At 39.2% G+C, this 14,330-nt stretch overlaps 1 protein-coding gene across 1 annotated transcript in view; it reads right to left on the bottom strand.

Annotated features, from left to right (window-relative positions):
* LOC134540250 (N-acetylneuraminate lyase-like) overlaps positions 1 to 7,662 on the bottom strand; it is an 85,655-nt gene extending 77,993 nt beyond the window's left edge. Inside the window, exon 1 of the mRNA XM_063382871.1 lies at positions 7,467 to 7,662. Coding sequence (XP_063238941.1) covers positions 7,467 to 7,469 — 3 coding nt within the window. The 5' untranslated portion in view covers positions 7,470 to 7,662. The remainder of the gene's footprint in view (positions 1 to 7,466) is intronic.
* Between the last annotated feature and the right edge of the window lie 6,668 nt (positions 7,663 to 14,330).

Genomic DNA, 14,330 nt, shown 5'->3' with positions numbered 1-14,330 from the left:
GAAGAGTTTGATTATACCTCATTGGGAGATCCTAACATATTGGTTGACAGGCTACGACTACTACATGGATCGCTTGTGCAGGAAACTATTCGAACATTAAAGAAATATCCTTCATACTCAAAGAACTGAGGGAAGCTGGCTACATACAATAATGGCTTAAATTAAATGTATGTGTATAAACTTGAAGATAAATTAATATATTTTCTTTCCAAATGGTATCTACCATTTATCGAAATCTGATTTCTAAATAAAACTTATAACTTAAAGGTGCAAAATACGTTACCACTGCCAGTCAAAATGTATACTAATAAAGACATGTTAGTAATCATGCCAAGTTCGATAAGAAAAGTAATTGGAATCAGTTGGAACCAATTGAAGATAGAGCTCTTGGAACAATTGGAGCCTTTTGAAGCATTTGGAGCCTTTTGGAGCTGTTGGAGCCATTTGGAGCATTTGGAGCTGTCAAGCATTTGGAGCCTTTTGGAGCTGTTGGAGCCATTTGGAGCTGTGTTAAGCATTTGGAGTCTTTTTTTGGAGCTGTTGGAGCATTTGGAGTCTTTTGAAGCATTTGGAGCATTTGGAGCCATTTGGAGGCATTTGGAGCATTTGGAGCCGTTTGGAGCATTTGGAGCCATTTGGAGCTGTCAAGCATTTGGAGCCTTTTTTTGGAGCTGTTGGAGCATTTGAAGGCTGTTTGGAGCATTTGGAGCCATTTGGAGCTAAGAAGTAGTTGTTGCACGTCTATGCAGGGCTAAATGTTTATAAGATTGCTGGCTTTCGCAAGTGATTCTGTAGTAGGATAGAAATTGAGTAATAAATATTATGTTTGTAAAAGACTTTGAGTTGTTTTTGGTTGGATCTTTTGTCGAAACTTATAAGTGAATATAATTCCACAGTGCATTCTACCACGAAAATGAAGCCTAAAGATGTAAAGGATGATCGTCTACTTGGGGCTGTATTCACCAACACGAAGAAGAAAGATACACGCAAGCATAAAGCTAATGTTGGTGACATTGTGAGAATCTCCAAGCAGAAAGGTGTCTTTGAGAAAGGTTTCACGGCGAATTGGAGTTCTGAACTTTTCCGTGTGACACACGTTCGTGAATCGGAACCCAGGACCTACTACCTCGAAGACTTGGACCACAAGCCTATTCGTGGTGGCTTCTATGCTGAAGAGATCCAGTCTACGATGTATCCGGACACATATTTGGTGGAGAAAGTTCTCAAACGAAGAAATGGTCGGTCTTTTGTGAAATGGTGGGGTTTCCCGTCTCAATTTAATTCGTGGGTAGCAGATACAGAAATCGAGAAGCGCTAAAGGTGAATAACACCTCACTTACATTTTTTTTTCAAGTACTTAGTCATGATTATTGTTTATACATACATTACAACATTTAAAGTATGATTATCGCACAGGAATTATCTCATGTCATTTATGAAGTTGGGTAGTCTAAATATATATTTGGCTATTCAATTGTTCTAGCTCCTGTAGCATACGCCTGTTTTGTCTGCTGCGGGGGTGACGTCTGTGCTTGGTAAGAGGCTTTCACAGCAGCGCGTGTTCGGGCAGGAGGAAACACGCAGAGCCACTCAGGGTGTTTGTGCCGTCAACCATAGGCTACGTCATGTTTTTGGAATGTGTTGTGCAGGTTATTTCGAGCGAGTTCTGGGGCCTCACAGCATCGCTCCGCTAACGTGGTAGTCTGCTTCTAACCACGCTCTCATCATCATGGCTTCCACCAGTGTTTACGCGGAGAGTGTTTGCGATTGTAATTTAAACAGTGTTACGATGGACGATGTTCGGGAATTTGTAATGGAGGTAGTACGTCACTACATAGGTATGGACTTTAATGATATACATTACCACCTTACATCCTCCACCCTCAACATTCTCGCTGAGTTCCCTGAGGAAGAGGAATTTATTACCTATTTATATCAGGCTGTTATGACCTGCATCGAGGCCGCAAAGGAAGCGCAAGAGGCGAACGAAGATGTGGATGAAGGAACGGATAGTGGCTTGGGGGATAGTGATGAAGACGAATTGTAAATTTGTGTGTACTACGACACCAAAGGTTGTTACAACCAGTCTGACATTCAGCATCCTAGAGACATCAGCACTGCAGCCTTGCAGTCATACCTGTAGAACTAGCATCAGCCTGGCAGAGCTAGCACAGCTTCACACATCAGTTATCGTGAGTACTGGCAAAAATGACATTATTTCTCTGCAACATTCAGTGCCTCACATCACAAAAGGGGTATGTGGTTAAGCAACTTGCACCAATGTTCATCGTGGACGGTGATGTATTAAGGACCTACGAATACATATTCAAACCGCCATGTGACTGGTCCGAACTAGACAGGCTGTCGCAAAGCGAGAATCGTAAACTGACTTATGAAGTGTATGGACTCTCGTGGAACGAAGGTGAAGTGAGCTTTGACCAAATCTCATTAGTGTTATGTGACATCATCAACCCTGAAGAAGGATATTTAGTGTACGTTCTAGGAGACAAACAAAAATTTATCTTGAGTGAACTGTGCAGTGCCAACATTGTTGATTTACATAATGAAAGAAACTGTCCTAGCTTGAACAAACTTTTAAAAGACTTATGGAAACCGCCTGGATAAATGTATAAAAATGTATGGAACTGTCCTAGCTTCAACAAACTTTTAAAGACTTATGGAAACCGCCTGGATAAATGTATAAAACTGTATGGCAAATTCCATTGCGCTCATTGTAATGTTCAGCTACTTAAATTCTGGCTATTCGACCACCCATACTACTATGTATAATTGGGTCTCGAGTTAATGTTGCCTTTGTCACTATGATGTGTAGTGTGTGAATATTATGTGATTTTATTACTCGTTATTTACTTCTTGTAAATCATCGATTGTTCTTACCCCTTGCTGTTTGTAATAAGATTTAAATAAATATGTGTTTAACATTTACGTTGTTTGCTTTAATTTCAAAACATTTAATTGCTGCTATTATTGAATTGTAACTATAAGTTATTAGTCTCCTCAGCTAGAATGATTGCTTTAATACATAAATTCTAACACTACCTTCGAGATGTCTTCCGCCACTACGAGAAGAGAGAGAGACTCTACACAACACCAATATTTTATAAATACTCTATCATATTTAATAAACATACATTAATAAATAATAATAATAATATGGTTACAGGTTCCAAACTTATCTCGACTGGTTACACATTGCATAACACTTGTAGGTTTTTAAATTCAAACTTGGCACCATCCGGCGACAATACCTTGAATTAAAGATGGCCGACAGTGGTGCCATCCGGTAGCGACTTTATGAATTTAAGATGGCGATGGTGGCGCGCTCCGGCGGTAACTTTAAGAATTAAAGATGGCGACGGTGGCACACTCTGGTAGCAACACTAGGAACTAAAGATGGCGATGGTGGCGTCATCTGGTATCGATTGTATGAACTAAAATATGGCGACGGTGGCGCCATCTACCAGCCAACTTGAGAACCAAGATGGTGGCGCCTCTGGCAACTAATTTTTGAATTTGGCGCGCGATACTAGCGACATCTACCAGCCAACTTGAGAACCAAGATGGCGGCGTCTCTGGCAACTAATTTTTGAATTTGGCGCGCGATACTAGCGACATCTACCAGCCAACTTGAGAACCAAGATGGCGGCGCCTCTGGCAACTAATTTTTGAATTTGGTGCGCGATACTAGCGACATCTACCAGCCAACTTGAGAACCAAGATGGCGGCGCCTCTGGTAACTAATTTTTGAATTTAGCGCCATCTGGTAGTCTGTGCTGGAATTAAAGATGGCGGCTGTATAATAATTTTAATTTAAAATGTGGGGCCTTAGGTATGCATTAAGGAAGGCAAAAACACCCTCCTCCCCCATTTATCATAAACTTGCCGTCAGTACGTAGCATATATAGATTATTTATTCCACCATATCCCAATTGGTCTCGTGGTCTAGTGGTCAAGGTGTCCGCCTCGTAACCACGACATCCTGGACGTTTTCACGTCCCATGGATCGAATCCCAGCCTCGGCACTGAAAATATTTTAGTTAAAATAAAATAATCCCTGCTGCTATCTGGTGGCGACCAACAGAACTATATGACGTCACAAGATGGCTGCCTCCAGCAGACGAAAACAAGATGGCGGCCACCAGCAGACGAAACAAGATGGCGGTTGATGATTACATCGAATTTCAAAAGTTCGAAAAAAAAAATTCTAATCCAAGATGGCGGCCGTGACGAAAAGTGCAACGGTGACGTCACGATTCGAAGTTGGTGGAAATTTCTAGAAATATAAAATGGCGGATGGATTAGCATGGATTAGCATGGATTAACATATGGATTAGCATGGATTAACACATGGATTAGCATGGATTAACATATGGATTAGCATAGATTGGCATACGAATTGGCATAGATTGGCATACGAATTGGCATAGATTGGCATACGAATTGGCATAGATTGGCATACTGATTGGCATAGATTGGCATGGATTACAGATTAGCATGGATTAGCATAGATTAGCATAGATTGGCATGGATTAGCATAGATTAGCATACGGATTGGCATAGATTGGCATAGATTAGCATAGATTAGCATAGATTGACAAGGTCAAGGTCAAAGGTCATGATGACGTCATCCAAGATGGCCGCCGATGACGTCATCCAAGATGGCCGCCGATGACGTCATCCAAGATGGCCGCCGATGACGTCATCCAAGATGGCGGGCTCCTGGCTCCTGCGCCTGTGCTTGAACCCCCCATTTCCAACTACTCATACATGGTAGTGACGAGTTGTTGAAATATTACACTGCGCTGGTATTGCTACTTAAAAATTTATGTCACGCAAATTATCTGCAAAACGGTATTAGGGAGCGTTCAAGTATTACGTAACGAATTTGGGGGGGGGAGGGGGGGTCTTGTAAAACGTTACGATGCGTTACATGGGAGGGAGGGGGGTTTGTCCTACGCGTTACGTCACATAGTTTTTTTTTTTACCCTTCAGAACGGTTGCGTAGAGACAGATTCTTTCACGCATTTTTGAAAACTTTTTTTTCTTCAAAATTTCAAATGGCATAATAACTTAATTTTTTTTTTACCTTCACAAAATTGCTTCTGCTTGCTTTACAGGATTAGTGAATATTGTTTTTTTTAACTCCAAATGTGTATATATATATATATATATATACATATACATATATATATACATATATATATCAACAACTGTGATAGTTTTTCTCGTCACTCCAGTAAAGTAGTTAAAACAAAAAAATACCGCTATTCGGATGGCTTCGTTATACTTCGTTGTCAACGTAGACTCCAATCGCCATATTAGAAATTATATAGGTATTGATATTCAAAATACACTGTTTTCTATGTGTGAGAATTTCTCTCATCACAACAGTAATGTTGTGGTACGAAAGACGATTGGTCTGAAAGGTTAATAATAAAACTAGTGAATTAAAATCTCCCAAGTTGGCAACTCTTTTCGTTTATTTTTTACGGGGGATTCCCGGTTGAATTGTTCTTATTTTGTTCTCCCAAGATGGCAACCCTTTTCGTTTATGTGATCCAAGCACTCGACCGACTGTATGAAAATTGACAACTACGATGTTTCGGCGGAATATAGAAACCCTGAAGATAGCTTGCAGGATTCAGCAGAACCTAATATGGCGTGGTATAGCGCTCACGTCCGTGAATCGCAATATTTCTTGCAAATTATTAAATGCGCGGATGAATCCTGCTGTTCCCACTTGAAGAGTGCATTAAAATCTGTCTTTCCAGAAACTTTCCTGCCGCCACCCTGCCCAATCCTTCAAACCTCAAACAAGCTCGTGGTACCTAGTCAGATAGACAAAGGATCATGCAAGTTTTCGCCACTTCTTGTGAGATAGTCTGTTGATCTGTCGCCTGCTCTAGAAGGGTTCAAGTAGATGCCTTACGATTTCTTTTGCCCATCAGTACAATCCGACCAAAAGAACCGAGTATGTTCAACCTGTGGGGTTTATTTTACATCCCCCAAGAGTGTGCAAATGCACATTCATTACATGCATGGCAAGACTGCCCAAGACCTTCGTGAAAGTTGAGTACGGCCACAGCGACTTGCTGCAAGAAGGGCAAATGAGATTCTCTGCATTGTGCGTCGCTGTGAAACATCGTCTGAGGATGCCGATTGGCTCGACGAAGACGAAGTTGATGCAAGCGGGTTAACAATTCCGGAACCCTCTTCGTCTGCTCACCGGATGCCAGTAATGAAAAAATCTGAGTTGCTGGCAAACCCATGGACAGAGGAGCAGTAAAACTCCAATTGAATTGTTTTTTTACAATCTACTTATTTTAATTATGGCTAATTTTATTTTAAATGTTTTTCGTTTTCGTTCAATCGCATTCTTAAATACGATTATATTTTGACAAATATATTTTATTGCAGTTAGTTTTATGTTTGTAATTGCATTGCCAAGGGAGGGACCTAGGTGCGTCTCAGGCCGAAGTTTATACGCCTAGTCATGCTGGGATTAGCCATGCAGGGAGAGGGTCGCATGCATCATGTGCTAGGAGGGGATTGGCCAGCCATGGCAGCGATTGGCGCCATGACTAACTCCCCTCACTCTTAAATCTAGACTATAACTAGAGATAGGTTGGGCCCAGGTAAAACCTGCATAGACACAGGGAAAACCCTGGGCACATTCATGCGGGATGCAAATTGGCATGCATTACATGTAAGAATTTACAGGAGACAGAGGGTTGCACGAGCGCGCAGTGGACTTCGGGTATGTTCGGAACTGATCGGGTGCCAATGAATCGTGGGCAGGGTTACCAACGTCTGCACCACGAGGAGCGCTCCGTCGGGAGAAATTCCTACTGAACCCTCACCTCGTATAACTTTTCACCTTATATTTGCAGTATTTCAGAAGACGTGTTCGATACTAGAGATAAGTAGGCCTGTTTTAATACGCGCCTCTTCTTTGCAATGCTCGTTGCTTTGACTGTTTACATTCGTGTTGCAGGCTGAAGTGAGGTTATCGTTGCGTCTATATGACAAGCCATTATAGAAATTGTGAATTATGAAACACTTTACAAGCTTAAACAAATCGCGTTCCATTATGGTAACGTTTAGCCTATCGTAAATTGGTCAAAGCAAAATGTCTTCCTATCAGTGAACACGAAATTATGTGCTGGGGTGAATAATAATAATAATAATCCACTGTCTCGTAATATTTAAAGGGAAGAATGGTTTAAGTGCACCTGGTTTTCAATATTTTCCGTTACGGAAAACTCAGCTGTTAAGTTTGAAATGATGCTAGTAGGCCCTAAATATCAAATTCAAGTAGATATCTTCGTATTGCACTTCGGCTGGGTCAGTTAAGGAAGAACTGAATTGCCGCTAAGTCATTGTTATTCAGTTGCGCTGAAGAACAGAGCTTTGCCGTGCTACGTCATCATCGCTGAAGGACTCACCATGATGACAGCCGAACACGAGAAGTTCCTCGGCGAGACGACGAAATGGCGTGTGAGCGTTCTCGCAGTGTGAGCTGCACTAATGGCCTGGACACTATATCAGCGCCAGGCGGCGGAGGGGCGGAACTGGCGGGAGAAGGCGTGGCCTCGACCTTCTGCTTAGCCAATGGCTGCGTCGCACATCTCATCGTCACTCGTCGCTCTTGGTCCCAGTCGTGCCAACTGTCGTACGATAACGATCTTTCCAAAACTTTGATCGCGCACAAGTCAAAGATGGGGATAGATAGAAAGATATTCACACACGGGAAGCCACATTTTCACAGACGAGAGAGCCAAACTCCCGATCGTGCATCTTCGTTTTTTTTTTGTTCATTGTAACTCACGATAACTAATGGTCAATTAGGTTAGGTTAGCTACATTATAAATACTTTAAAACATTGTGGACGGTTGATTTGGTTAGGATAGCTACATTAAAGATAGTGTGAAGTAATGTAAACAAAAAAAGCGAGCATGAACTTCGGGGAACTTCAGGCGTGGCTCTCTCGTCTGTGAAAAGAAAGATTCTTTTCACAAACACCCTAAAGTTTTGTTATATACCAATAGTTACAACAAATCTCTATTTACTATTTTTTTTTTTGCTTTTGTCTTTGCAGGTGAGCTTACGAAGAAGTTCGCTCCCAGGGGACACTCCTGGCTACCGATGGGTGCGCCTTGCCACTTACTGGACGTGCCTAACCGTCAAATACGTGCCTGGCCATGGACTGAGTGTGCCTGGCCGCCTATTACGTGCCCGGCTACTGAATATACATGTATGGTTAATCAACTGTTATGAATAACTGACTCGAAAACACATGTCAAGGCAAGCAAAGGACTTGCTTCACCTTCTAAGAAGACTGTAGAAATCGAGAAACGCTATTAATTTACTTGTTTGTATTAGTAGAATTTATGTATTTAAATTTTTGACGTGACAACGTCTAATAAATCGATGAACGCAGGCTGCACGGACGAAAAAGTGTCCCGTTACGCACATTGTTCCGTTCGCTGTGTCCCGTTACGCTCATTGTACGTTTGCGCCGCATCTATCTCTCTTCCATTCGAATGTTTATAAAGTGAAGTAAAAAGTTAATGTGGTTTTCATTGCTTATTAAAAACAACAATTTCGGCAAAAAAGGTTAATTATTCTTGCATTTTAAAAATCTGATTACTAGTATAATTTCAAGTACCTATTTATTATTTTACTATTAACAAAAGTAGCAATTGTCGGCGAGTGCAGTAATAATAGGTTATGTTACAATTGACCAAAAAATGATGGTGATTCACATAATTGATGATATACATTTGATTACAGTTTTTTTAGGGTCGCCCTCAGAAGACCGTAGCGACACTAGACCGTACGCTACCTACCTGGCCAATGGTAGTGGGGGGGCGGGTCATGCGGGTGGGGGAAGGCTTTCCTCACGCCAGTTAGCCAGTCATTTAGCTGTTCCTTCAACACGCCTGCGTTCACAGTCCTGACAGAACAACCACGCAAGTCAAAGTTTATGTTTTTAATGAAATTATTGATAGTTTATTATAATTTTTAATTAACTTTTGAAACGCATTTGTTTAGTCACTTAAGCTAATAGTTTAATTAAAGGTTACGGTAAGTGATGGTTTTTTAATATATCGAAATGCGATATAATTTTTATAGCTTAACAGCCCATGAATTTTAGTGTTCTACCTGAAAAAAAATAATGCAGTTTAGAAATTTGGCACAGATGTTCCTTTGGGTGTTAAAAATTGATCCTAAAAAGTCCCCATCTCTCAGATGCTGGCTTCATACATTTTTAAGGCAATAAGGGCGTAAGTGCCGAAATATGCATATCACGACTGTTGCGTGAAAAAAACTCATTCTAATATATCAAAATTTGGTCAAAATTTTAAAGTTAAGGGCCCTTAGTCCTTAATCATTCGTTTTTATTACTTTATACATGGCAAAAATTATCTTATAACCTAATTTATACTCAACTAATGGAAGTAAAATATATCACTGCTCTATACAATCACCAGTTACATCAAATTCACCACTGATAGGCAAAAATATACCTATATAAAAAAATTTCCGTTATTTTATTAGCTTTAAATCGGTTGGTCAAACATGTATATGCGATAATAATTGACTGACGTATTAAGGATTACAATGAACTACTGTACAACAATGGGTTTTTGAGCAATTTAGGTCAATATTGACTATAGCATATTACCTGAAAAATAATAATGTAGTCTTGAAATTTGGCACAGATGCTCCTTTGGGTATTAAAAATTGATCCTAAAAAGTCCCCATCTCTCAGATGCCGACTTCATACTTTTTTAAGGCAATAAGGGTGTAAGTGCCGAAATATGCATGTCACGACTGTTGCGCGAAAAATTTTCATTCAGTTGTATCGTAACTTGTATAAGATGTGAAGTAAAAGGCACTTAGTTATTTAACATCCATTATTGTTGCATAATACACAGCAAAAATAAGAAACCTGATCTAAAATCAATTAATGGAACTACAAAATAAAAAAATAATCAGTCCATTAAAGTCCTCTTCATCAGAACGATCATTGATAAACAACATTAGTGCATGTTGCCCCACGACATTTGGTGCACATAATACCACACTGCAATCCACACTTCATCCGCACACAGTCGCATTTGTGGCTGCATTCACTTTTACAGTTACATGATATCAAATTCAGGAGCTGTTCTGGAGCTGTAGGAAGGGATGTTGTTATAGGAACAAGTGTGCCACTCACACTTTTCCATCCCCACTCAACAGGATCTAATGAATGGCCCAGCCACTCTTGCACCTGTAGGTAAACCCGAAGAGAATGCTGTTCACATGCGGCACTGGTTGGTGGAAGAGAGGCTAGCTGGAAAGAAGCACTAACAGGCATCTTTGCTATCTTGCAGGTATACATATATACTCTCATATCATCCAAAGTGGAATACTTATCATGTCTTTGATACATTGCAATTGCAAACTTTTCTCCAGCTGCAATAACTATCTTCTTGTCCGCATGTGGACATGTAAAAACATGTACTGTTCTCCGAATGGAAACATCGTTCTTGATGATGTTCCATGCTTGCTTCTTTCCCTTACCGAAGAAAGCACTGGTTGTATCTGATCCGGTCATAGCAAAGATCTTAAAAAGGTGTGAGGTAACCAATGAGAGCATTAGTGTAGACTGCAAAGTAGTTATCGATGGAGGATACCTCTTGCATGTACTTGTGTGGCCAAGACCTACTACATTTGGTCAAATATGTGAGGTTTATGTTACATTCGTCCAAAAACATTTTTCTGTGACAGCAACTGTAGTGTTTGATGGTTATGACAAGTTAACCACTAAAGAGGAAGAGCGAAGGCGGCGTTCTGCAGGGAGGTCTTCCACCGATATTTCAATAGCTGCTAACAATGTTGTTACATCGACGCAAATGGACTTTCTGAGGAATGGCCATAACAAAAATGGGCTCATCAAATTATTAGTAACTTATTTTCTAACTTCAGGTCATCACGAAATTCAGTGCTCAGGAGATGCTGATACCACTATAGCAGCTATTGCTCTTCAGTATTCAACAAGCTGTTGTGTAAAAGTAATAGCTACTGATACAGACATCCTTGCGATGTTGACTGCGAGGTTAGAAGATGCACACATTGAAATTGTCCATCCACCCTCAAGCAAGACAACAGGAAAGATTTACAGTATATCAGCTATTCAGCAGGACATTAGTGAAATGAAAAACTATGTTTTGTTTTGTCATGTTATGTCAAGTTACGATACAACTGAATTAATATTTTTCGCACAGCAGTCGTGATATGCAGATTTCGACACTTACGCCCTCATTTCCTTAAAAAAAGTATGAAGCCGGCATCTGAGAGATGGGGACTTTTTAGGATCAATTTTTAACACCCAAAGGAACGTCTGTGCCAAATTTAAAACCTGCATTATTTTTATTTCTGGTAAAATGCTATAGTCAATATTAACCTAAATTGCTCAAAAACCCATTGTTGTGCAGTAGTTCCTTGTAATCCCTAATATGTCAGTCAATTATTATCGCATAGGGTAGAGTGGGGGAATTCCGATCACTTAAGCAAGATTGTCCATATTATGACAATTTGTTACGGAATGGAGGTGTAAAACAGATATTCTCCTATATTATGACTTGACTTGTGGGTATTAGAAATAAAGAAATTGTTATTGGTTTGGGAAAAATTTTTTTTAATAAGTCATATGTTTGGTTGGAATTACCCCGACGTTTGGGTAATTCCGATCATTTATATTCACCAATATATTTAAATTATTTTGGACATATGGCTGTCACTTAACTAATACTTAAAGCACAAATAAATGCATAGCACACTAAAAGCAAATGAATTAAAATATTTTGTGTGAAAAAAAAAATTGTTCAGACAAAATAAAAATTATGTAAATTATAGCTGATAAAATCAACTCTTAAGTGATTGGTATTTATGACTTCCAATAGTCACAAATATAATTGTCTGGTGTATCAAAACCAGTGCACTCTACATGAGCCCACTCTGAACACGAAGTGCACCTATACCAAAGTTCATTGTCATGTCCTTCATCTCCACAAAGAATGAAAAAGTCTTTGGCATTGCTTATTGTTGGTTCTATGTCATCACAAGGATCAGCAACTGCATCATCTTCTGAGGAACTAACTGGAAGTATCTTTTTATGACTGTTTCTTTTTTGGCCGGGAATCTGGGCCTAATTCTCCATGAAGTCCTTTCTTCTTTCTTATTCGAACTTTTTTTTTGCAACAGCCCTTTTTGCCCTAGCATCTTCAAGACATTTATTTTGCGGAGTTGAAGTTAGGATCTGAGAATGCAATTTTTTCTTCTAGGCCTTGTCTTTGACTCTATTGCGACCCGAGAAATTATTTTTGGCACTGGAGCCACATCCTGGAAAGAACACGAAGGACCAGCACAACTGGAATGTGTAAAATCCATATTGGGCGAGACAATTCTGTTCCCAGTAGTTGAACTTGAAATAAAAGGAGAAGTGACAGTGGTAACATTTTCAATTCCTTCTTCTATGATAGACCTATCCACTCTTGCAGGTTACTGGGAAAGAATTCCTCTTCAGAAAAAATATCTGGATCTAGAGGGAAAATTTCAGTTTTCCGAAAACCATTGACTGCCTTCTCAATTGTTGCTACCTTCATAAACGCAATTTTAAAGAGTCCTGAAAGTTCATCTGGACTGAGTTTTTCGTGGGGATGATTTACCATCCATCTTCTGCATGCTTCGTGGTAGGCCTTCTTCAGCGGTGCATAGAAAGCAACATCCAAAGGCTGCATTCAATGGGATGTTTGTGGAGGCAGAGACAGCATGATTATTCCATTGTGATGACAAAATTCATATGACTCGTGAGATATGTGGCTGGAATGGTTGTCCAGAACAAGCAATACTGGATTGTTAGGATCTGGTTTACAAAAGGCACTGAAATGTTTTAGCCATGCTAAAAATAGTTCCTCGTTTATCCAGCCTGACTTCGAACACTGATACAAAGAACCTGGGGGACCATCTGTGATTTCGGCACTTACGCGCTTATTGCCTTAAAAAAGTATGAAGCCGGCATCTGAGAGATGGGGACTTTTTAGGATCAATTTTTAACACCCAAAGGAACGTCTGTGCCAAATTTCAAACTTTTTTTTTTTTTTTTTTAGGTTTGCTCGATTTTTCCCCTAAAATGCCTGGGCTATAAGTTTTAAACATTATAATATGGGTGGTAAATAAACCTACACATGTGTAGATCTCATTTACTATTCACTGTTATTTAGAATGCGTTTCTATATTAACTTGCGGTAAATTATACTATCTTGTTTTTACTTGTAAAATTAACTCTGTTTATTTTTGCACCTTACAAAATATATCTTTGAAACTTGTAACTTAAGTTACTTTGCCCATACGTTTATTTCAATCAGTTTTCGTGTATTTAATAAAATGTAGAAGTAACTTTTAAATACATCTTTCATTGTGTGAAAAACGCTAGGCGTTAGTTATTCGCGCGACAATTTTTCACCCAGTGTAGGCCGACTTGTTTACTTGGAAAGGAGGGCTCCCTCCCCGGCAGACTTCTCTCTCCTGCCCTGGGGGTGCCGCACAGCTAGTACGACTTTCATGCTCCATATTATGTCTGTTGTACTTTTTAACAGATTAAAGCGGCTTAGCCCACCCATTCACGTTAGTTTATACAGTTTACATTTATTTTTGATAAATGTTTCGTTGGGTGCATAGTTACACGATTTGTTGATTAAGTTCTGTAAAGTTACAATTACGCCTAACAAAAGCTGTATGTAAAAATTTGTTAGAGACTTGACAATGACTGTTATTGTTGTTATTATTATTAGGTACGTATATAGTCTTAATAACAGCTTCAAATTATTATTGTTATGATTATGTATATCGTCATAATAACAGCTTCATATTCTAATGTTAAATGCATAATTATTTAAAAAAAAAATCTTTTTGTAACAAACATTCTACAGGCGTAGGTAGTTTCGAAGTAACTATTCTTCTGGAAATATTTTTGAAACTTCTATAAAATCCTAGAGCATTTTAAGAACTTAATGTAGCTGACATAAATACCTATCTGTTCGCCAATCTTCAAAAAGGATTGGTGTAACATATTCTCATATTACATGAAGCAAAAATATTTTGAATGTTTTTAACTTAATGTCTTAAAGATATTCATAATATGTCTACTAAGGTAGTCATTAAATTATTTTTGATTTTCAAACACTGTTTTTTGTATCTTACACTAATGTCATATAATTTTTTTTCGGACAAAGGTTTAAGATAATCTTAAGATTGTT

Source organism: Bacillus rossius, chromosome 16 (assembly GCF_032445375.1).
Source record: "Bacillus rossius redtenbacheri isolate Brsri chromosome 16, Brsri_v3, whole genome shotgun sequence".
Classification (NCBI taxonomy): Eukaryota; Metazoa; Arthropoda; class Insecta; order Phasmatodea; family Bacillidae; genus Bacillus; species Bacillus rossius.
Note: the sequence above shows the minus strand (reverse complement) of the source record. Positions and strands in the feature narration are given on the sequence as shown.